Here is a 22,452-nt window from a genome sequence, read left to right as displayed (position 1 = left end):
TAAGATTGGTCCCAGAATTGGAATGCAGTTGTGAAATGTATTGTAAGTACAGATGTAAAGTTCTGAGAATAGATATTAGGTGGAACAAATGGTTGACCTTCTCTGTGCCCAATCTAGTGATGTGCCGGTTGGTGTTTCCTCCTGGAGAGGACCCTCGCCTGTCTTTAAGGCTGCTATTAAGGCAGTAATAGATCTATTTTAGGGCTGGAAGTCGAGTGCGGGGGGGAGGGGGGCACTTTAACACAGCTGAAAGCAACAGCTTAAGGAGCACTATCAGAGCTCCATGGTAGGACCAGCTGGGGAACAGAGGAGGTGTGAAAAAGGGAGCCAGTGTGTTAAACGTCATCTGCCAAAAACACCTGACCTATTAATGGCTGTGATGAAGTCTAGAAAAACACAACATGTCTGTCAGGGTGTCTGACTAGCTGCTCTCTCATATGAATTCAGGCTTTGAAGGGAACACTGTCAACATCAACACAGTGAAATGTGTCTTTTTTGGCAACGACATGGGGAATCAGAAGAAGACTGAATATATGAGACAATGACTGACAGTAGTCATGGAATTGGACCAAAAGGGTGTCACAGAGCAATTTTTGCCCAATAAATTGTGGCACCAGCTGAAATGTACATTTGATACATCAAAATTGCACTTTGGTGTCCTAATGTAATGTGCACCAACATAAAATATATTTAGTACATGTTCCCCCGCGTAGTGGATCCTGAAAGTGACTGCTCACGCAAAATCCAAACATTATCAAGTTTCACCTCCCTCTTGCTCTATAGGGCAGCAACACACTCCGACATGAATGGGGTTGTGAGAGCCCACTCATGGCTTCTTCCTTTGTTATCTACCTCTCTGACTCTACTTTGTCCTATGTTTCGCATTTCAGTCTAAATGCAAGCTACTTCCTTATACATGGAGGGTGCAGCTGCACTCCAGCATCTCCACACTATTTTCAGGTTAGCAAAAACCTATCAGATCCAGAATTTGTACAGCCAATATTCTGCTAGAGGATTCTTGAATTGAACCTCATAAATATTAGATGTTTCAGCAAAGGACAGTGCTCTTTAAGTTTAGAAACATATATAATATTTATTACAACGAAACAACAAAAAGCATACCATTCTGTCATGCCTGTGTCCTTGTGACAAAATACACAAGTGAAACTGTCTCGCCATTTGTGAATGAGAGCTGCTCAGTCTGAAAACATCTTCAGGGTCTGTATTTTCCTCATACTACTGTCCATGCTGGGAAAAAGTACGGTTACAGGGTTTAATATCAAACACCCAAAGTGATAGTTTCAAATCGATACGAAAGATGTGATTCTAATTCAACCTCTAAAATAATTAACAGCATCTTAACAGGATCCAGTAAGAGAAAATCTAAAAAGACAAGCTCATAATGAAAACTGCAGCCGTCAAATTTACTCATCTGTTAATGTTTAATTAACTCTCATTCTGTGAGTTGGTGAAACAACAAGAAAAAGAGACGCTTGGTTTCCATCCACTCTCCTAATGCGGGTGTCTGTAAATTTACCCCCAGCCCAAGATATATGGTCTGCAGTTTATTGAGCTTTTATACAAAGTGATTTACAACTCACCTCCATGATTGGCTTTTATGATCAATAAGGACTGGAAGAACCATTTGTGGTTTAAAAACAGAAAGGTGAGCCTACTGCGACATTTTTTTATTGCATGTCTATTTTACGTTGGTGGGCTGCTTGATAAGTCTGGACTGTGAAAGGACAGTTGGAAAATTATGTTTCACCCCATATTATATACAGTTATTATACTTCAAATAGCCTGAAATGAATGACTGTATTTGACTATAAAGTTGTTTTACAGACCAGGGGGCTGTATCAAAAAAACTTACTAACTTTCAGATCTTATCTTAAAGTGATAGTGCAGCATTTTTGCGTCCATCTTCCAGCAATGAAAGCAATAACAAATAACTTAACGTTGTTTGGACAGAAGAGACTTAAATCATACAATCTTCTGGTAATATGTTTTATGGGAAGTCTTTTACTTATTAGTACAGTAGGATGTTTGTCCAGGTTTAAAAAAAACAAAACAACAACATCCAAAAAAAGTCACTAACAATGTTGCAGACAACAGATTATTAATTATTTATTTATCAAACAATCCACTGTTTTCCCCCCCAAAAATCTCAGGATCTTGCAGGTAAAAATTTAGTTTTGGTAAACTTTTAAATATAGGAACATTACTTGAAATTATTTAATGTCCTCAAAAATGTTACATTTAAATGTTTTCTTGGTAGGTAATTTTGTGGGAACATTTCCTACCACCTGGGCTGTTCCCAGGTGGAATGATGAATGTTCACTGGGATCCATTTGGTCTGACTACAGTTGGAAAATGTCGATAAGTTCCTTAAGTAAGTCATTTATCCACATTCAATTTAGCAGCCTCTGAAGTAACTGTCATAACTTATTTTACATAATTTATGTACAACCATCCTTGTTTGGTTTGATCAAGGTGCATGCTGAATGAGATGCACGACTCCATACTGTAGAATATGATTTTGGCATCTACCCCCTGCTAACCACCACACACATTTAACCACCACTCACCACTCCCTCTCATCAAAAACAAGAAGCATCTAGCAGTGTCACTGAGATTCTTGTCCTGTAAACAACAGGCTCCAACACACCCATGCTCATGGCCGACTGCACTGTGAATCTGTTGAATTTTAAAAGGCTTTGTTGTCCAGTCAAAAAATCCTGGCATATCACTGTTTTCCAGTCAGCTATCCTTCCTGTCACCAGCGTCTCTTTGCTTCACATATTACAGAGTATATGTGAAAAAAGTTTTTTTTTTTTTTACATTGCTAAAATGCACTCATAGAGAAAGTGAGAAATGAAATGAGGACTCAAGTTGCACTTCACTTGGTGACAAACGTGACCTGAAACTGGACTTGGATTCAGGCTTTGGGACTCATTAACAATCCTTATTTTACATTAAGGAGCGGTCTGACAGGGGCGGCACAGTGGTGCAGTGGTTAGCACTGTGGCCTCAAAGCAAGAAGGTTCCGGGTTCGAGTCCCGGCTCAGGCACGGGATCTTTCTGTGTGGAGTTTGCGTGTTCTCCCCGTGCATGCGGGGGTTCTCTCCTGGTACTCCAGCTTCTTCCCACAGTCCAAAGACATGCAATTGGGGACGAGGCTGATTGATACTCTAAATTGACCGTAGGTATGAATGTGAGTGTGAATGGTTGTTTGTCTCTGTATGTTGGCCCTGCGATGGACTGTCCAGGGTGTACCCCACCTCTCGCCCGTAGCTGCTGGGATAGGCTCCAGCCCCCCTGCAACCCTTAATAGAAAGGAATAAGTGGAAGAAAATGAGTGAGTGAGCTGTCTGACAGACTGTAGTTCCCTCCTGTTTTGGGTATCCTAATGCGTCTGTCTGGTAGGCATGAACACAGGGGCACTGTTACACCAAAACCAAGATGAGAACCAACAGGAGGAGAAATGTGCCATTTCTCATAAGTTTAGCAATAAAAACTTGCATGAACCAAAAACTACTAACTTCAACCAATGTGATGTTTAAATAAAAGGGTGCTAAGTACATTGAAGAATGCATCCAAATAGGCCTGTCACTTGTAGTCTAATGTGAAAATTAATGATGCAGTTAGCAAAAATGTTCAACATTAGCTCAGCTGCATTGGCTATATGTTAGCTTGCTACCAGCTTTGTGGGATATTAACCTAATTTAATTGGTCTTTCCCGAATAATATTTCAAGAAAATAATTGTGAGCATCTCTTATGTATCCTACACTGCTCCATTTTGCAGTATTTCATACATAACTGAGTGGTCAGTTTCAGACCAGTTTCACCTGACTTGAGTTAAATTAATCAACTCTGAGTAGATTCACTGAGTTAAAGGGGAAAAAACCGAGACTTAAAAAAGCCAACACAAAATGAACCCCTACAAGATTTACCATGGCAAACGCAGGAAAAAAAAAGATCTGCACACTTCACTTCTGTGGATTTAGAAATCATCACTTGAAAATACTTTGAGCATGAACATTTATTTGTATATACATGTAAAGCAGGTACTTCATTTAAAGATCCTCAACAGACTGACATTCAATGTTGGTTAAGAGGTGTGTTTTATGTAGTTTGTCTCACAGAGTATGGAAACTAACTTGAAGTTTTATTCCAACAGAAGACAAAACTCCGCTAAATGAATGCGAATGTGAAGGTTTCAGGCACAGGCTGCTGCTGCTTAGACTGGGCCGTTCTCAGCAGGATAATACATAGCAAGCCTATGATTATTGAAAAGATATCTCCCAACATGGAAATAGAAGCGACATGCAGCGGTTATACGTTCAATAATCACAGGCTAGCTATACATTATCCTGATTACAACATGGTCTACAACAAAATCATTCAATAAGATAAAGTAAAATTATTATTAAAAGAAACTTTGTCAGTTGTAAAAAAATAAATAAATACATTTGTCAGTTGTTGATCCTACACTGTAAGACATTTCCCTGTTAAACTGAGGTAAAATACAGGCAGCTACGATTGCCAGCATTGGACTGTTTTTCTACAGTACACATGCCTTCATCCACAACAGTATATTACTGTAAAACTTATTATAGTCGTGTACTGTAGAGAAAAATTGAGAAAAAAATGATACCGCGCTGTTGAAATTTTGCCGTATTTACGGTAATGTTTTTCAGTGTAGTGACAGTCATCTCAGTCGTTGATCCTTGGAGTTCCTGACTGAGATGACTGACAGGTCTCTGATGTTGAATGAAATTCTGATTGACATAAGACGACTGTACTCAGTCTTCAGGAGAACAACATTCAAGAGGTATCAGTTTCAGTTTGGAGAACAACTGTATTTCTTCCCAAGATACAGAAACCCACCAACAACAAAGGTAAGAAAACTGAACAAGGCATAGAAGTGTCTTAGTAACAAATTGACTCATCATGTTGAAGGGAATTTCTATGTAGTCAAACTCAAAGGCACTACACCAGCCAATGAATATGTTTTGGTTACATTGTATTGAATATTACATTTTTGAATGTAAGACATTGACTTGTTTTTGAATCAGATCTCATCCACCTACTTAACTGGCACAAGTTTATCTAGGTGTGTGTGTTTAAGGAATTCCCCTGGTTGTATCGTCGCTCACTTTCTGATGTTTGTCACTGCTTCTGTCTCACCATTCACAGGTCAAATGATGGAAGATAAAACTAGCGTGACTCTAAACAGTGACAAGGGACGATACTGCACTGATGTCTCCGTCTTGGGTGAAGGAATGTACGGCTGTGTAGTTCGATGTGTTGAACTAAGATCCAAACAGGAGATGGCCATGAAAATCATGAGAAATCAGAGAGAAGGTCAAAGAGAGGTAGGTCCTCCTTGGTTGGTTTGGATTTTTTCCCCCAGAATGCATTTATTGAAGACTGGATAAAAATTTCTTCAAAACGTTCTTAGAAATAGAAAGATGTTGATTAGGGCAAGATGAACGGCAGATGTCTCGCTGTGTCTCTACATCATGTTGTTTCTATCAATCCTTAACTACAGGTAATGATGATGAAAACTGTGAGCGTGCTCAATGCAGAAAAGAAGAACATCGTCCGGTTCATAGATGATTTTAAAAAAAAAGACTTGACTATGCTGGTGTATGAGAAACTGGACAGAACACTCCATGACCTTTGGCAAGAAAAGGAATACCAGCCATTTCACCTCTGTGAAATACGGCCAGTGACGCAGCAGGTAAAGATTCTTTTAATCCTTCTATGACACACACTGATATGTGCTCAGACAACCGAGTAACATTTAAGAAACATTTATCAATATCCTAAACTGTTCTTCCTCTGTTCTGTAGTTGCTGACAGCCCTTGACGCCCTAAAAGGCATTGGAGTCGTCCACTCTGACCTGAAGATGGACAATATCATGCTGGTGAACCATAAAGACCAGCCCTTCAAGCTGAAACTCATTGATTTTGGCTTGGCCTTCACAACATCCAGAGCACCAAAACAGGGTTCACTCCTTCAGCCACTGGCACACAGGTAGGATAAATCTACACAAGCATGACTTTAATGTCTGCTTTTAATCTATTGGATGTTGTACAAATCCTCCATGCATATAACTTGTTCACTAACTCCACTATGACTTGTCCACTACCAACAGAGCACCTGAAATCATCCTGGGCCTGCCCTTCAATGAGGCCATCGATATGTGGAGTCTGGGATGTGTTCTGGTGAGCCTGTACATCGGCAACTACCCATTGGGAGGACAAGACAAGTACCAGACGGTAAGTTTCCACGGCTCGGACATACCACAAGAGACAAATGTACCTTAGACATGTGATGTAGGATGCAGGCTGACGTTTTTACCACCCCCTCTGTAGATGAAAAGCATTCTTGACCTGTTGGGCAAGCCACCTGATCATCTCCTCGATGCTGGCCTACACACCTCATCGTACTTCAAAAAGAGCAAGCACTGGAGCGACTCTAAATGGGACTTTAAGGTATGTAGAACTTTTGAAAACCAATTTGTATGTTTATTTAACACTGCTGAGAAACAAATAAGATAAGGTGTAAAATCACCGTGCTTATAAGCATTTTTTTGTGCAAAATAGTACGAGTGGCCCTCATTTATCAGCATACGGCCGAAAAAAGGCGTGACATGTGCAAATGTTCATTTCTACGCAAGCTGTGCCATTTATCAATATGAACGTGAGCGTATTCTGCGATGAAATCTGACAGCAGGTCTGAGTTTGCGTACGCAAATTTGGATTTGACGTGAGGGGACTTGTGGTTCATGGACAGGTGTCAGATTTGTCAATCACGCGTGAGTCCTGTCATACGCTGAGTTCTCCACTCATATTTTCGCTGGTTTGTTCGCTTGTTCGATGAATGAGGGCCAGTGTGAGTAAATGGAACATGTGCCCAGAGGGGTTTAACGTGTTCTGCTTCCTCTAGAAGTGTTCATTTGGACAGCATTTGGGAGAAAATATCTCATATCTGTACATATATTTTGTGTTGCAATAGGCTAGGTGGGAGTACGAGAATGACACTGATATGAAGACGAACACATGGAAGCGCCGTATACACTCCCTGGAGGACCTGATATCCGTAAGTGATCAAGTTTATGATGTGACTGAATACCAGTTGATGCTGCTGCTGAGGGAAAGATGCATATCAACTAAGCTATTTCTTCTTTGGTCCAAATTCAGTTCCCCTTTGAAACAGAACATCCCGCCAAATTGGAGGATCGGAGAGCATTTGTCAATCTCCTGACGAAAATCTTTCAGATTGATCAAGAGAAAAGAATCACTCCAGCAGAGGCTCAGAAGCACTCCTTCATCAAAATGGCCCACCTGCATGACCAGAAGGACATCGAGGGGTAGTAAGTATCTGTGCTTTAGTATCAGTAGGTTTAGGTGGAAAGCTAAAATAGAAGAAAAGACAGGCTTATTCAATGACTGACTGATTCATTCATTCTCTTGTTTTTTTGTTTTCAGTGGGGAAACCTCATTTTATTATATGCAGATCTGTCCTGAGTCTGCCACAGATGATGAGGATTCGGATGTTAATGAAAAGAAGGAGAGTATGGATCAAGCCGATGAGGCTGTAGGTTCGGATGATGAAGATGAGGCTGAAGCAACAAATAAAGAGGATGAGGCAGAAGATATGGATGACCAAGATGAGGCTGAAGCTACAGACGAAGAGGACGAGGCTGAAGATTTGGAACATGAAGATGATGATGAGGATGAGGATGAAGATTTGAATGACCAAGATGAGACTGATGCTACAGATGATGAGGATGAGGCTGAAGATTTGGATGAGCAAGATGAGACTGACGCTACAGATGATGAGGATGAGGATGAAGATTTGAATGACCAAGAGGATGAGGATGAAGATTTGAATGAGCAAGATGAGACTGAAGCTTCAGATGATGAGGATGAGGATGAAGATTTGGATGAGCAAGATGAGACTGAAGCTTCAGATGATGAGGATGAGGATGAAGATTTGGATGAGCAAGATGAGACTGAAGCTTCAGATGATGAGGATGAGGATGAAGATTTGAATGACCAAGAAGATGAGGCTGAAGATTTGGATGACGAAGATGAGACTGGAGCTACAGATGATGAGGATGAGGCTGAAGATTTGGAAGATGAGGCTGAAGGTGCAGATGACACAGATGAGACCGAAGGCGTTTTGGCCCTCCTGAAATCCAGTTATGATAGCCCAGCTGCCGAGTCCACCTGTGCTCCTGTATTGACTCCTCTGCCTGTTCCTACAAGACTGTCAGCTGAGGAGATGGCTGATGTTGTTGTGGAGTCCAAACATCAACCAGTAAAGCCAAAGAAGAAGACATTTTTGCAAAAAATCTGCATCTTCTTTGGCAGGTTTATTAAAAACAATAAAATATCTCCTCGCTAATGGACTCTTGGAAGAGAGCTGGGAATCACCGGTGGTGCCGGTCAGAAAGGGAGGACCACCATCTGGAAGAGGTCCTGTCTTGAATAAAGCTGGCTTGGCCGTGGGTAAAGAACAATCTAGTCATCCGGTCTATTCATCTCATCTCAGTAGACACAGTGTTTCTAAGCGGCCTAGCTCAATATCTTCAGAGTTTTATTCAAAATAAATTGCAGGTTTTTATGTTCTCTAAAACATGGCTGTCTTGGACACTCGATTCTGATTGGTCAATCACCAATATTCGGCAGCATTTTTTCTTGACGGACCAATGCTAGGGTCTGTTTCAGAACAGACGCTCAACAAACTCTGTGTCAAACCTCGAACTTTGTGGAACACAGAGACTTAAAAAAGCCAACACCATCCATCCATCCATTGTCTTCCGCTTTTTCCTGTTAAGGGTCGCAGGGGTGGGGGGGGGGGTGGGGGGCTGGAGCCTATCCTAGCGTCTACAGGCGAGAGGTGGGTTCACCCTTGACAGTTCGCCAGTCCATCGCAGGGCCAACAAATATAGACAGACAACCATTAACACTCAAAGTCATACCTAAGGTCAGTTGAGAGTATCCAATCAGCCTAGTCCCCTCTTGCATGTCTTTGGACTGTGGGGGGAAGCCGGAGTACCCGGAGAGAACCCACACATGCACAGGGAGAACATGCACACTCCACACAGAAAGGTCCCGTGCCAAAGCAGGGTCTGGCACTCTCTTGCTGTGAGGCGACAGTGCTAACCACTGCACCACCATGCCGCCCAGGCCAACACCAATGGAGCCCCAATACGATTAACCATGGCAACCGCAGGAAAAAAAAAAGTTCTCCTCACAGTGCTAACCACTGCACCACCATGCCGCCCAGGCCAACACCAATGGAGCCCCAATACGATTAACCATGGCAACCGCAGGAAAAAAAAAAGTTCTCCTCACAGTGCTAACCACTGCACCACCATGCCGCCCAGGCCAACACCAATGGAGCCCCAATATGATTTACCATGGCAACCGCAGGAAAAAAAAAGGTCTCCTTACACTTCACGTCTGTGGATTTCGAAATCGTCACCTGAAAATATTCAAGCATGAACATTTATATGTATATACATGTAATGCAGCCACTTCATTTAAGATCCTCAACAGAGCCAAAACCAATGGAGCCCCAATACGATTTACCATGGCACACTTCACTTCTGTGCATTGTAAAAAAAATGACTGTGAAATTGACATAAAAACTACCTAAAGTCCCGACATAAATGTTTCTTAAATCCAAAAATTATATACATGTTGTTGAAACGGCTTGTTTCTTTGGAATAAGTTTTTCACTGCCGTGCAAAAGCACAATTTGTCTTTGCTTCAAAAGGCACTATCAATGTTTGTAAGGTGTTTTCATGTACATGGGAGAGTTCTATAGTAGCATTGTACCCATTTTGTAACTTGCGGAGGTTTCAATTCTTGCACTTTCAGAAAAAATTCTTTGTAAAACTAGAGTTTTATACAAAATCAACGTGCCAAACTGCATATTTTCCTGTCTTTTCTCAAGAGGTACTGAAGTAGGTTTTGTGTGGGAACAGTAGAAACAATTTTACAGGTTTATAGGTCAATTTTACATACAAATTTAACTCCTTAAACATAAGTACAGAGAATATTGTGAATAGATTTCATGTATAAATCACACAACAGCTCAATTAAAAATGCAAAGTTTTACTGATTTTCTACCAGTTTAAATTAGTTTTTAGTTAGATATGTCCCTGTCGATTTTATCATTTATTGATGCATAAAAAGCAATTATTACAACTTCAAAATACAGGAAATAGTGTCTTTATTTACAACACCTTTGCGCAAATTAACACTTTTTCTGGTAGAATTTACTGCTTTTAATGTGATTCGACATACTTTTATTTACTGGAAATAATGTACATATTTTGTCAGTAAAGTTATCCACCATAGTGCTGTATTTTGTACAGGAATGCACTGGTAACCACAGCTGCCAGTGTTTTCCTGTAAAAACAACTTTTGTTTTTTTAACAGTGTGGATTTAGAAATCATCACCTGAAAATACTTTGAGCATGAACATTTATTTGTATATCCATGTAAAGCAGGTAGTTCATTTAAGATCCTCAACAGACTGACATTCAATGTTGGTTAAGAAGTGTGTTTTATGTAGTTTGTCTCACAGAGTATGGAAACTAACTTGAAGTTTTATTCCAACAGAAGACAAAATGAATGTGACTCACACTGACAGACCCAGACTTTCTCTCATTTTAGGGTTAACGCACTTAAGAGTTTTTACTAAACCTGCTTTCTGGCACAGGCTGCTGCTGCTTAGACTGGGCCGTTCTCAGCAGGATAATACATAGCAAGCCTATGATTTTTGAAAAGATATCTCCCAACATGGAAATAGAAGCGACATGCAGCGGTTATACGTTCAATAATCACAGGCTAGCTATACATTATCCTGATTACAACATGGTCTACAACAAAATCATTCGATAAGATAAAGTAAAATTATTATTAAAAGAAACTTTGTCAGTTGTAAAAAAATAAATAAATACATTTGTCAGTTGTTGATCCTACACTGTAAGACATTTCCCTGTTAAACTGAGGTAAAATACAGGCAGCTACGATTGCCAGCATTGGACTGTTTTTCTACAGTACACATGCCTTCATCCACAACAGTATATTACTGTAAAACTTATTATAGTCGTGTACTGTAGAGAAAAATTGAGAAAAAAATGATACCGCGCTGTTGAAATTTTGCCGTATTTACGGTAATGTTTTTCAGTGTAGTGACAGTCATCTCAGTCGTTGATCCTTGGAGTTCCTGACTGAGATGACTGACAGGTCTCTGATGTTGAATGAAATTCTGATTGACATAAGACGACTGTACTCAGTCTTCAGGAGAACAACATTCAAGAGGTATCAGTTTCAGTTTGGAGAACAACTGTATTTCTTCCCAAGATACAGAAACCCACCAACAACAAAGGTAAGAAAACTGAACAAGGCATAGAAGTGTCTTAGTAACAAATTGACTCATCATGTTGAAGGGAATTTCTATGTAGTCAAACTCAAAGGCACTACACCAGCCAATGAATATGTTTTGGTTACATTGTATTGAATATTACATTTTTTGAATGTAAGACATTGACTTGTTTTTGAATCAGATCTCATCCACCTACTTAACTGGCACAAGTTTATCTAGGTGTGTGTGTTTAAGGAATTCCCCTGGTTGTATCGTCGCTCACTTTCTGATGTTTGTCACTGCTTCTGTCTCACCATTCACAGGTCAAATGATGGAAGATAAAACTAGCGTGACTCTAAACAGTGACAAGGGACGATACTGCACTGATGTCTCCGTCTTGGGTGAAGGAATGTACGGCTGTGTAGTTCGATGTGTTGAACTAAGATCCAAACAGGAGATGGCCATGAAAATCATGAGAAATCAGAGAGAAGGTCAAAGAGAGGTAGGTCCTCCTTGGTTGGTTTGGATTTTTTCCCCCAGAATGCATTTCTTGAAGACTGGATAAAAATTTCTTCAAAACGTTCTTAGAAATAGAAAGATGTTGATTAGGGCAAGATGAACGGCAGATGTCTCGCTGTGTCTCTACATCATGTTGTTTCTATCAATCCTTAACTACAGGTAACGATGATGAAAACTGTGAGCGTGCTCAATGCAGAAAAGAAGAACATCGTCCGGTTCATAGATGATTTTAAAAAAAAAGACTTGACTATGCTGGTATATGAGAAACTGGACAGAACACTCCATGACCTTTGGCAAGAAAAGGAATACCAGCCATTTCACCTCTGTGAAATACGGCCAGTGACGCAGCAGGTAAAGATTCTTTTAATCCTTCTATGACACACACTGATATGTGCTCAGACAACCGAGTAACATTTAAGAAACATTTATCAATATCCTAAACTGTTCTTCCTCTGTTCTGTAGTTGCTGACAGCCCTTGACGCCCTAAAAGGCATTGGAGTCGTCCACTCTGACCTGAAGATGGACAATATCATGCTGGTGAACCAAAAAGACCAGCCCTTCAAGCTGAAACTCATTGATTTTGGCTTGGCCTTCACAACATCCAGAGCACCAAAACAGGGTTCACTCCTTCAGCCACTGGCACACAGGTAGGATAAATCTACACAAGCATGACTTTAACGTCTGCTTTTAATCTATTGGATGTTGTACAAATCCTCCATGCATATAACTTGTTCACTAACTCCACTATGACTTGTCCACTACCAACAGAGCACCTGAAATCATCCTGGGCCTGCCCTTCAATGAGGCCATCGATATGTGGAGTCTGGGATGTGTTCTGGTGAGCCTGTACATCGGCAACTACCCATTGGGAGGACAAGACAAGTACCAGACGGTAAGTTTCCACGGCTCGGACATACCACAAGAGACAAATGTACCTTAGACATGTGATGTAGGATGCAGGCTGACGTTTTTACCACCCCCTCTGTAGATGAAAAGCATTCTTGACCTGTTGGGCAAGCCACCTGATCATCTCCTCGATGCTGGCCTACACACCTCATCGTACTTCAAAAAGAGCAAGCACTGGAGCGACTCTAAATGGGACTTTAAGGTATGTAGAACTTTTGAAAACCAATTTGTATGTTTATTTAACACTGCTGAGAAACAAATAAGATAAGGTGTAAAATCACCGTGCTTATAAGCATTTTTTTGTGCAAAATAGTACGAGTGGCCCTCATTTATCAGCATACGGCCGAAAAAAGGCGTGACATGTGCAAATGTTCATTTCTACGCAAGCTGTGGCATTTATCAATATGAACGTGAGCGTATTCTGCGATGAAATCTGACAGCAGGTCTGAGTTTGCGTACGCAAATTTGGATTTGACGTGAGGGGACTTGTGGTTCATGGACAGGTGTCAGATTTGTCAATCACGCGTGAGTCCTGTCATACGCTGAGTTCTCCACTCATATTTTCGCTGGTTTGTTCGCTTGTTCGATGAATGAGGGCCAGTGTGAGTAAATGGAACATGTGCCCAGAGGGGTTTAACGTGTTCTGCTTCCTCTAGAAGTGTTCATTTGGACAGCATTTGGGAGAAAATATCTCATATCTGTACATATATTTTGTGTTGCAATAGGCTAGGTGGGAGTACGAGAATGACACTGATATGAAGACGAACACATGGAAGCGCCGTATACACTCCCTGGAGGACCTGATATCCGTAAGTGATCAAGTTTATGATGTGACTGAATACCAGTTGATGCTGCTGCTGAGGGAAAGATGCATATCAACTAAGCTATTTCTTCTTTGGTCCAAATTCAGTTCCCCTTTGAAACAGAACATCCCGCCAAATTGGAGGATCGGAGAGCATTTGTCAATCTCCTGACGAAAATCTTTCAGATTGATCAAGAGAAAAGAATCACTCCAGCAGAGGCTCAGAAGCACTCCTTCATCAAAATGGCCCACCTGCATGACCAGAAGGACATCGAGGGGTAGTAAGTATCTGTGCTTTAGTATCAGTAGGTTTAGGTGGAAAGCTAAAATAGAAGAAAAGACAGGCTTATTCAATGACTGACTGATTCATTCATTCTCTTGTTTTTTTGTTTTCAGTGGGGAAACCTCATTTTATTATATGCAGATCTGTCCTGAGTCTGCCACAGATGATGAGGATTCGGATGTTAATGAAAAGAAGGAGAGTATGGATCAAGCCGATGAGGCTGTGGGTTCGGATGATGAAGATGAGGCTGAAGCAACAAATAAAGAGGATGAGGCAGAAGATATGGATGACCAAGATGAGGCTGAAGCTACAGACGAAGAGGACGAGGCTGAAGATTTGGAACATGAAGATGATGATGAGGATGAGGATGAAGATTTGAATGACCAAGATGAGACTGATGCTACAGATGATGAGGATGAGGCTGAAGATTTGGATGAGCAAGATGAGACTGACGCTACAGATGATGAGGATGAGGATGAAGATTTGAATGACCAAGAGGATGAGGATGAAGATTTGAATGAGCAAGATGAGACTGAAGCTTCAGATGATGAGGATGAGGATGAAGATTTGGATGAGCAAGATGAGACTGAAGCTTCAGATGATGAGGATGAGGATGAAGATTTGGATGAGCAAGATGAGACTGAAGCTTCAGATGATGAGGATGAGGATGAAGATTTGGATGAGCAAGATGAGACTGAAGCTTCAGATGATGAGGATGAGGATGAAGATTTGAATGACCAAGAAGATGAGGCTGAAGATTTGGATGACGAAGATGAGACTGGAGCTACAGATGATGAGGATGAGGCTGAAGATTTGGAAGATGAGGCTGAAGGTGCAGATGACACAGATGAGACCGAAGGCGTTTTGGCCCTCCTGAAATCCAGTTATGATAGCCCAGCTGCCGAGTCCACCTGTGCTCCTGTATTGACTCCTCTGCCTGTTCCTACAAGACTGTCAGCTGAGGAGATGGCTGATGTTGTTGTGGAGTCCAAACATCAACCAGTAAAGCCAAAGAAGAAGACATTTTTGCAAAAAATCTGCATCTTCTTTGGCAGGTTTATTAAAAACAATAAAATATCTCCTCGCTAATGGACTCTTGGAAGAGAGCTGGGAATCACCGGTGGTGCCGGTCAGAAAGGGAGGACCACCATCTGGAAGAGGTCCTGTCTTGAATAAAGCTGGCTTGGCCGTGGGTAAAGAACAATCTAGTCATCCGGTCTATTCATCTCATCTCAGTAGACACAGTGTTTCTAAGCGGCCTAGCTCAATATCTTCAGAGTTTTATTCAAAATAAATTGCAGGTTTTTATGTTCTCTAAAACATGGCTGTCTTGGACACTCGATTCTGATTGGTCAATCACCAATATTCGGCAGCATTTTTTCTTGACGGACCAATGCTAGGGTCTGTTTCAGAACAGACGCTCAACAAACTCTGTGTCAAACCTCGAACTTTTTGGAACACAGAGACTTAAAAAAGCCAACACCATCCATCCATCCATTGTCTTCCGCTTTTTCCTGTTAAGGGTCGCAGGGGTGGGGGGGGGGGGTGGGGGGCTGGAGCCTATCCTAGCGTCTACAGGCGAGAGGTGGGTTCACCCTTGACAGTTCGCCAGTCCATCGCAGGGCCAACAAATATAGACAGACAACCATTAACACTCAAAGTCATACCTAAGGTCAGTTGAGAGTATCCAATCAGCCTAGTCCCCTCTTGCATGTCTTTGGACTGTGGGGGGAAGCCGGAGTACCCGGAGAGAACCCACACATGCACAGGGAGAACATGCAAACTCCACACAGAAAGGTCCCGTGCCAAAGCAGGGTCTGGCACTCTCTTGCTGTGAGGCGACAGTGCTAACCACTGCACCACCATGCCGCCCAGGCCAACACCAATGGAGCCCCAATACGATTAACCATGGCAACCGCAGGAAAAAAAAAAGTTCTCCTCACAGTGCTAACCACTGCACCACCATGCCGCCCAGGCCAACACCAATGGAGCCCCAATATGATTTACCATGGCAACCGCAGGAAAAAAAAAGGTCTCCTTACACTTCACGTCTGTGGATTTCGAAATCGTCACCTGAAAATATTCAAGCATGAACATTTATATGTATATACATGTAATGCAGCCACTTCATTTAAGATCCTCAACAGAGCCAAAACCAATGGAGCCCCAATACGATTTACCATGGCACACTTCACTTCTGTGCATTGTAAAAAAAATGACTGTGAAATTGACATAAAAACTACCTAAAGTCCCGACATAAATGTTTCTTAAATCCAAAAATTATATACATGTTGTTGAAACGGCTTGTTTCTTTGGAATAAGTTTTTCACTGCCGTGCAAAAGCACAATTTGTCTTTGCTTCAAAAGGCACTATCAATGTTTGTAAGGTGTTTTCATGTACATGGGAGAGTTCTATAGTAGCATTGTACCCATTTTGTAACTTGCGGAGGTTTCAATTCTTGCACTTTCAGAAAAAATTCTTTGTAAAACTAGAGTTTTATACAAAATCAACGTGCCAAACTGCATATTTTCCTGTCTTTTCTCAAGAGGTACTGAAGTAGGTTTTGTGTGGGAACAGTAGAAACAATTTTACAGGTTTATAGGTCAATTTTACATACAAATTTAACTCCTTAAACATAAGTACAGAGAATATTGTGAATAGATTTCATGTATAAATCACACAACAGCTCAATTAAAAATGCAAAGTTTTACTGATTTTCTACCAGTTTAAATTAGTTTTTAGTTAGATATGTCCCTGTCGATTTTATCATTTATTGATGCATAAAAAGCAATTATTACAACTTCAAAATACAGGAAATAGTGTCTTTATTTACAACACCTTTGCGCAAATTAACACTTTTTCTGGTAGAATTTACTGCTTTTAATGTGATTCGACATACTTTTATTTACTGGAAATAATGTACATATTTTGTCAGTAAAGTTATCCACCATAGTGCTGTATTTTGTACAGGAATGCACTGGTAACCACAGCTGCCAGTGTTTTCCTGTAAAAACAACTTTTGTTTTTTTAACAGTGTGGATTTAGAAATCATCACCTGAAAATACTTTGAGCATGAACATTTATTTGTATATCCATGTAAAGCAGGTAGTTCATTTAAGATCCTCAACAGACTGACATTCAATGTTGGTTAAGAAGTGTGTTTTATGTAGTTTGTCTCACAGAGTATGGAAACTAACTTGAAGTTTTATTCCAACAGAAGACAAAATGAATGTGACTCACACTGACAGACCCAGACTTTCTCTCATTTTAGGGTTAACGCACTTAAGAGTTTTTACTAAACCTGCTTTCTGGCACAGGCTGCTGCTGCTTAGACTGGGCCGTTCTCAGCAGGATAATACATAGCAAGCCTATGATTTTTGAAAAGATATCTCCCAACATGGAAATAGAAGCGACATGCAGCGGTTATACGTTCAATAATCACAGGCTAGCTATACATTATCCTGATTACAACATGGTCTACAACAAAATCATTCGATAAGATAAAGTAAAATTATTATTAAAAGAAACTTTGTCAGTTGTAAAAAAATAAATAAATACATTTGTCAGTTGTTGATCCTACACTGTAAGACATTTCCCTGTTAAACTGAGGTAAAATACAGGCAGCTACGATTGCCAGCATTGGACTGTTTTTCTACAGTACACATGCCTTCATCCACAACAGTATATTACTGTAAAACTTATTATAGTCGTGTACTGTAGAGAAAAATTGAGAAAAAAATGATACCGCGCTGTTGAAATTTTGCCGTATTTACGGTAATGTTTTTCAGTGTAGTGACAGTCATCTCAGTCGTTGATCCTTGGAGTTCCTGACTGAGATGACTGACAGGTCTCTGATGTTGAATGAAATTCTGATTGACATAAGACGACTGTACTCAGTCTTCAGGAGAACAACATTCAAGAGGTATCAGTTTCAGTTTGGAGAACAACTGTATTTCTTCCCAAGATACAGAAACCCACCAACAACAAAGGTAAGAAAACTGAACAAGGCATAGAAGTGTCTTAGTAACAAATTGACTCATCATGTTGAAGGGAATTTCTATGCAGTCAAACTCAAAGGCACTACACCAGCCAATGAATATGTTTTGGTTACATTGTATTGAATATTACATTTTTGAATGTAAGACATTGACTTGTTTTTGAATCAGATCTCATCCACCTACTTAACTGGCACAAGTTTATCTAGGTGTGTGTGTTTAAGGAATTCCCCTGGTTGTATCGTCGCTCACTTTCTGATGTTTGTCACTGCTTCTGTCTCACCATTCACAGGTCAAATGATGGAAGATAAAACTAGCGTGACTCTAAACAGTGACAAGGGACGATACTGCACTGATGTCTCCGTCTTGGGTGAAGGAATGTACGGCTGTGTAGTTCGATGTGTTGAACTAAGATCCAAACAGGAGATGGCCATGAAAATCATGAGAAATCAGAGAGAAGGTCAAAGAGAGGTAGGTCCTCCTTGGTTGGTTTGGATTTTTTCCCCCAGAATGCATTTCTTGAAGACTGGATAAAAATTTCTTAAAAACGTTCTTAGCAATAGAAAGATGTTGATTAGGGCAAGATGAACGGCAGATGTCTCGCTGTGTCTCTACATCATGTTGTTTCTATCAATCCTTAACTACAGGTAACGATGATGAAAACTGTGAGCGTGCTCAATGCAGAAAAGAAGAACATCGTCCGGTTCATAGATGATTTTAAAAAAAAAGACTTGACTATGCTGGTATATGAGAAACTGGACAGAACACTCCATGACCTTTGGCAAGAAAAGGAATACCAGCCATTTCACCTCTGTGAAATACGGCCAGTGACGCAGCAGGTAAAGATTCTTTTAATCCTTCTATGACACACACTGATATGTGCTCAGACAACCGAGTAACATTTAAGAAACATTTATCAATATCCTAAACTGTTCTTCCTCTGTTCTGTAGTTGCTGACAGCCCTTGACGCCCTAAAAGGCATTGGAGTCGTCCACTCTGACCTGAAGATGGACAATATCATGCTGGTGAACCAAAAAGACCAGCCCTTCAAGCTGAAACTCATTGATTTTGGCTTGGCCTTCACAACATCCAGAGCACCAAAACAGGGTTCACTCCTTCAGCCACTGGCACACAGGTAGGATAAATCTACACAAGCATGACTTTAACGTCTGCTTTTAATCTATTGGATGTTGTACAAATCCTCCATGCATATAACTTGTTCACTAACTCCACTATGACTTGTCCACTACCAACAGAGCACCTGAAATCATCCTGGGCCTGCCCTTCAATGAGGCCATCGATATGTGGAGTCTGGGATGTGTTCTGGTGAGCCTGTACATCGGCAACTACCCATTGGGAGGACAAGACAAGTACCAGACGGTAAGTTTCCACGGCTCGGACATACCACAAGAGACAAATGTACCTTAGACATGTGATGTAGGATGCAGGCTGACGTTTTTACCACCCCCTCTGTAGATGAAAAGCATTCTTGACCTGTTGGGCAAGCCACCTGATCATCTCCTCGATGCTGGCCTACACACCTCATCGTACTTCAAAAAGAGCAAGCACTGGAGCGACTCTAAATGGGACTTTAAGGTATGTAGAACTTTTGAAAACCAATTTGTATGTTTATTTAACACTGCTGAGAAACAAATAAGATAAGGTGTAAAATCACCGTGCTTATAAGCATTTTTTTGTGCAAAATAGTACGAGTGGCCCTCATTTATCAGCATACGGCCGAAAAAAGGCGTGACATGTGCAAATGTTCATTTCTACGCAAGCTGTGGCATTTATCAATATGAACGTGAGCGTATTCTGCGATGAAATCTGACAGCAGGTCTGAGTTTGCGTACGCAAATTTGGATTTGACGTGAGGGGACTTGTGGTTCATGGACAGGTGTCAGATTTGTCAATCACGCGTGAGTCCTGTCATACGCTGAGTTCTCCACTCATATTTTCGCTGGTTTGTTCGCTTGTTCGATGAATGAGGGCCAGTGTGAGTAAATGGAACATGTGCCCAGAGGGGTTTAACGTGTTCTGCTTCCTCTAGAAGTGTTCATTTGGACAGCATTTGGGAGAAAATATCTCATATCTGTACATATATTTTGTGTTGCAATAGGCTAGGTGGGAGTACGAGAATGACACTGATATCAAGACGAACACATGGAAGCGCCGTATACACTCCCTGGAGGACCTGATATCCGTAAGTGATCAAGTTTATGATGTGACTGAATACCAGTTGATGCTGCTGCTGAGGGAAAGATGCATATCAACTAAGCTATTTCTTCTTTGGTCCAAATTCAGTTCCCCTTTGAAACAGAACATCCCGCCAAATTGGAGGATCGGAGAGCATTTGTCAATCTCCTGACGAAAATCTTTCAGATTGATCAAGAGAAAAGAATCACTCCAGCAGAGGCTCAGAAGCACTCCTTCATCAAAATGGCCCACCTGCATGACCAGAAGGACATCGAGGGGTAGTAAGTATCTGTGCTTTAGTATCAGTAGGTTTAGGTGGAAAGCTAAAATAGAAGAAAAGACAGGCTTATTCAATGACTGACTGATTCATTCATTCTCTTGTTTTTTTGTTTTCAGTGGGGAAACCTCATTTTATTATATGCAGATCTGTCCTGAGTCTGCCACAGATGATGAGGATTCGGATGTTAATGAAAAGAAGGAGAGTATGGATCAAGCCGATGAGGCTGTAGGTTCGGATGATGAAGATGAGGCTGAAGCAACAAATAAAGAGGATGAGGCAGAAGATATGGATGACCAAGATGAGGCTGAAGCTACAGACGAAGAGGACGAGGCTGAAGATTTGGAACATGAAGATGATGATGAGGATGAGGATGAAGATTTGAATGACCAAGATGAGACTGACGCTACAGATGATGAGGATGAGGCTGAAGATTTGGATGAGCAAGATGAGACTGACGCTACAGATGATGAGGATGAGGATGAAGATTTGAATGACCAAGAGGATGAGGATGAAGATTTGAATGAGCAAGATGAGACTGAAGCTTCAGATGATGAGGATGAGGATGAAGATTTGGATGAGCAAGATGAGACTGAAGCTTCAGATGATGAGGATGAGGATGAAGATTTGGATGAGCAAGATGAGACTGAAGCTTCAGATGATGAGGATGAGGATGAAGATTTGAATGACCAAGAAGATGAGGCTGAAGATTTGGATGACGAAGATGAGACTGGAGCTACAGATGATGAGGATGAGGCTGAAGATTTGGAAGATGAGGCTGAAGGTGCAGATGACACAGATGAGACCGAAGGCGTTTTGGCCCTCCTGAAATCCAGTTATGATAGCCCAGCTGCCGAGTCCACCTGTGCTCCTGTATTGACTCCTCTGCCTGTTCCTAATAGACTGTCAGCTGAGGAGATGGCTGATGTTGTTGTGGAGTCCAAACATCAACCAGTAAAGCCAAAGAAGAAGACATTTTTGCAAAAAATCTGCATCTTCTTTGGCAGGTTTATTAAAAACAATAAAATATCTCCTCGCTAATGGACTCTTGGAAGAGAGCTGGGAATCACCGGTGGTGCCGGTCAGAAAGGGAGGACCACCATCTGGAAGAGGTCCTGTCTTGAATAAAGCTGGCTTGGCCGTGGGAAAAGAACAATCTAGTCATCCGGTCTATTCATCTCATCTCAGTAGACACAGTGTTTCTAAGCGGCCTAGCTCAATATCTTCAGAGTTTTATTCAAAATAAATTGCAGGTTTTTATGTTCTCTAAAACATGGCTGTCTTGGACACTCGATTCTGATTGGTCAATCACCAATATTCGGCAGCATTTTTTCTTGACGGACCAATGCTAGGGTCTGTTTCAGAACAGACGCTCAACAAACTCTGTGTCAAACCTCAAACTTTGTGGAACACAGAGACTTAAAAAAGCCAACACCATCCATCCATCCATTGTCTTCCGCTTTTTCCTGTTAAGGGTCGCATGGGTGGGGGGGGGGTGGGGGGGCTGGAGCCTATCCTAGCGTCTACAGGCGAGAGGTGGGTTCACCCTTGACAGGTCGCCAGTCCATCGCAGGGCCAACAAATATAGACAGACAACCATTAACACTCAAAGTCATACCTAAGGTCAGTTGAGAGTATCCAATCAGCCTAGTCCCCTCTTGCATGTCTTTGGACTGTGGGGGGAAGCCGGAGTACCTGGAGAGAACCCACACATGCACAGGGAGAACATGCACACTCCACACAGAAAGGTCCCGTGCCAAAGCAGGGTCTGGCACTCTCTTGCTGTGAGGCGACAGTGCTAACCACTGTACCACCATGCCGCCCAGGCCAACACCAATGGAGCCCCAATACGATTAACCATGGCAACCGCAGGAAAAAAAAAGTTCTCCTCACAGTGCTAACCACTGCACCACCATGCCGCCCAGGCCAACACCAATGGAGCCCCAATATGATTTACCATGGCAACCGCAGGAAAAAAAAAGGTCTCCTTACACTTCACGTCTGTGGATTTCGAAATCGTCACCTGAAAATATTCAAGCATGAACATTTATATGTATATACATGTAATGCAG

General features: G+C 41.4%; 4 protein-coding genes across 5 annotated transcripts in view; 3 read left to right on the top strand and 1 right to left on the bottom strand.

Moving 5' to 3' along the window:
• LOC147260515 (zinc finger matrin-type protein 4-like) overlaps positions 1–22,452 on the bottom strand; it is a 236,373-nt gene that overhangs the window by 31,992 nt on the left and 181,929 nt on the right. The gene's annotated exons all lie outside the window — the stretch shown is intronic.
• LOC147260528 (homeodomain-interacting protein kinase 1-like) lies at positions 5,562–8,423 on the top strand. The gene is made up of 7 exons (XM_086205197.1): positions 5,562–5,747; positions 5,860–6,044; positions 6,166–6,289; positions 6,386–6,505; positions 7,029–7,112; positions 7,214–7,386; positions 7,502–8,423. The coding sequence occupies exons 1-7, from the start codon at positions 5,562–5,564 to the stop codon at positions 8,421–8,423; spliced, it is 1,794 nt and encodes a 597-aa protein (XP_086061323.1).
• LOC147260527 (homeodomain-interacting protein kinase 1-like) lies at positions 11,307–14,999 on the top strand. Its single transcript, XM_086205196.1, has 10 exons — positions 11,307–11,423; positions 11,723–11,901; positions 12,078–12,269; positions 12,382–12,566; positions 12,688–12,811; positions 12,908–13,027; positions 13,551–13,634; positions 13,736–13,908; positions 14,024–14,330; positions 14,631–14,999. The coding sequence occupies exons 2-10, from the start codon at positions 11,728–11,730 to the stop codon at positions 14,997–14,999; spliced, it is 1,728 nt and encodes a 575-aa protein (XP_086061322.1). The 5' UTR covers positions 11,307–11,423; positions 11,723–11,727.
• Positions 17,791–21,520, top strand: LOC147260526 (homeodomain-interacting protein kinase 1-like). Its single transcript, XM_086207130.1, has 9 exons — positions 17,791–17,900; positions 18,199–18,377; positions 18,554–18,745; positions 18,858–19,042; positions 19,164–19,287; positions 19,384–19,503; positions 20,027–20,110; positions 20,212–20,384; positions 20,500–21,520. Exons 2-9 carry the CDS (start codon positions 18,204–18,206, stop codon positions 21,419–21,421), a joined length of 1,974 nt encoding a protein of 657 aa, XP_086063256.1. The 5' UTR covers positions 17,791–17,900; positions 18,199–18,203; the 3' UTR covers positions 21,422–21,520.

This window comes from Aulostomus chinensis, chromosome 6 (assembly GCF_037954235.1).
Source record: "Aulostomus chinensis isolate RoL2024-O1b breed Wild chromosome 6, RoL_Achi_v1.0, whole genome shotgun sequence".
Lineage (NCBI taxonomy): Eukaryota > Metazoa > Chordata > Actinopteri > Syngnathiformes > Aulostomidae > Aulostomus > Aulostomus chinensis.
This window is presented reverse-complemented; position numbering and strand designations above follow the sequence as displayed.

Bases quoted from the DNA above. Each gene is read 5' to 3' on its own strand.
- LOC147260528 (XM_086205197.1), top strand. From the start codon at position 5,562: ATGATGAAAACTGTGAGCGTGCTCAATGCAGAAAAGAAGAACATCGTC. The intron at 7,113-7,213 runs GTAAGTGATCAA...GTCCAAATTCAG, and splicing joins CCCTGGAGGACCTGATATCC to TTCCCCTTTGAAACAGAACA. The intron at 7,387-7,501 runs GTAAGTATCTGT...TTTTGTTTTCAG, and splicing joins CAGAAGGACATCGAGGGGTA to TGGGGAAACCTCATTTTATT.
- LOC147260527 (XM_086205196.1), top strand. From the start codon at position 11,728: ATGATGGAAGATAAAACTAGCGTGACTCTAAACAGTGACAAGGGACGA. The intron at 12,812-12,907 runs GTAAGTTTCCAC...CCCCCTCTGTAG, and splicing joins GACAAGACAAGTACCAGACG to ATGAAAAGCATTCTTGACCT. The intron at 13,028-13,550 runs GTATGTAGAACT...GTGTTGCAATAG, and splicing joins ACTCTAAATGGGACTTTAAG to GCTAGGTGGGAGTACGAGAA.
- LOC147260526 (XM_086207130.1), top strand. From the start codon at position 18,204: ATGATGGAAGATAAAACTAGCGTGACTCTAAACAGTGACAAGGGACGA. The intron at 19,288-19,383 runs GTAAGTTTCCAC...CCCCCTCTGTAG, and splicing joins GACAAGACAAGTACCAGACG to ATGAAAAGCATTCTTGACCT. The intron at 19,504-20,026 runs GTATGTAGAACT...GTGTTGCAATAG, and splicing joins ACTCTAAATGGGACTTTAAG to GCTAGGTGGGAGTACGAGAA.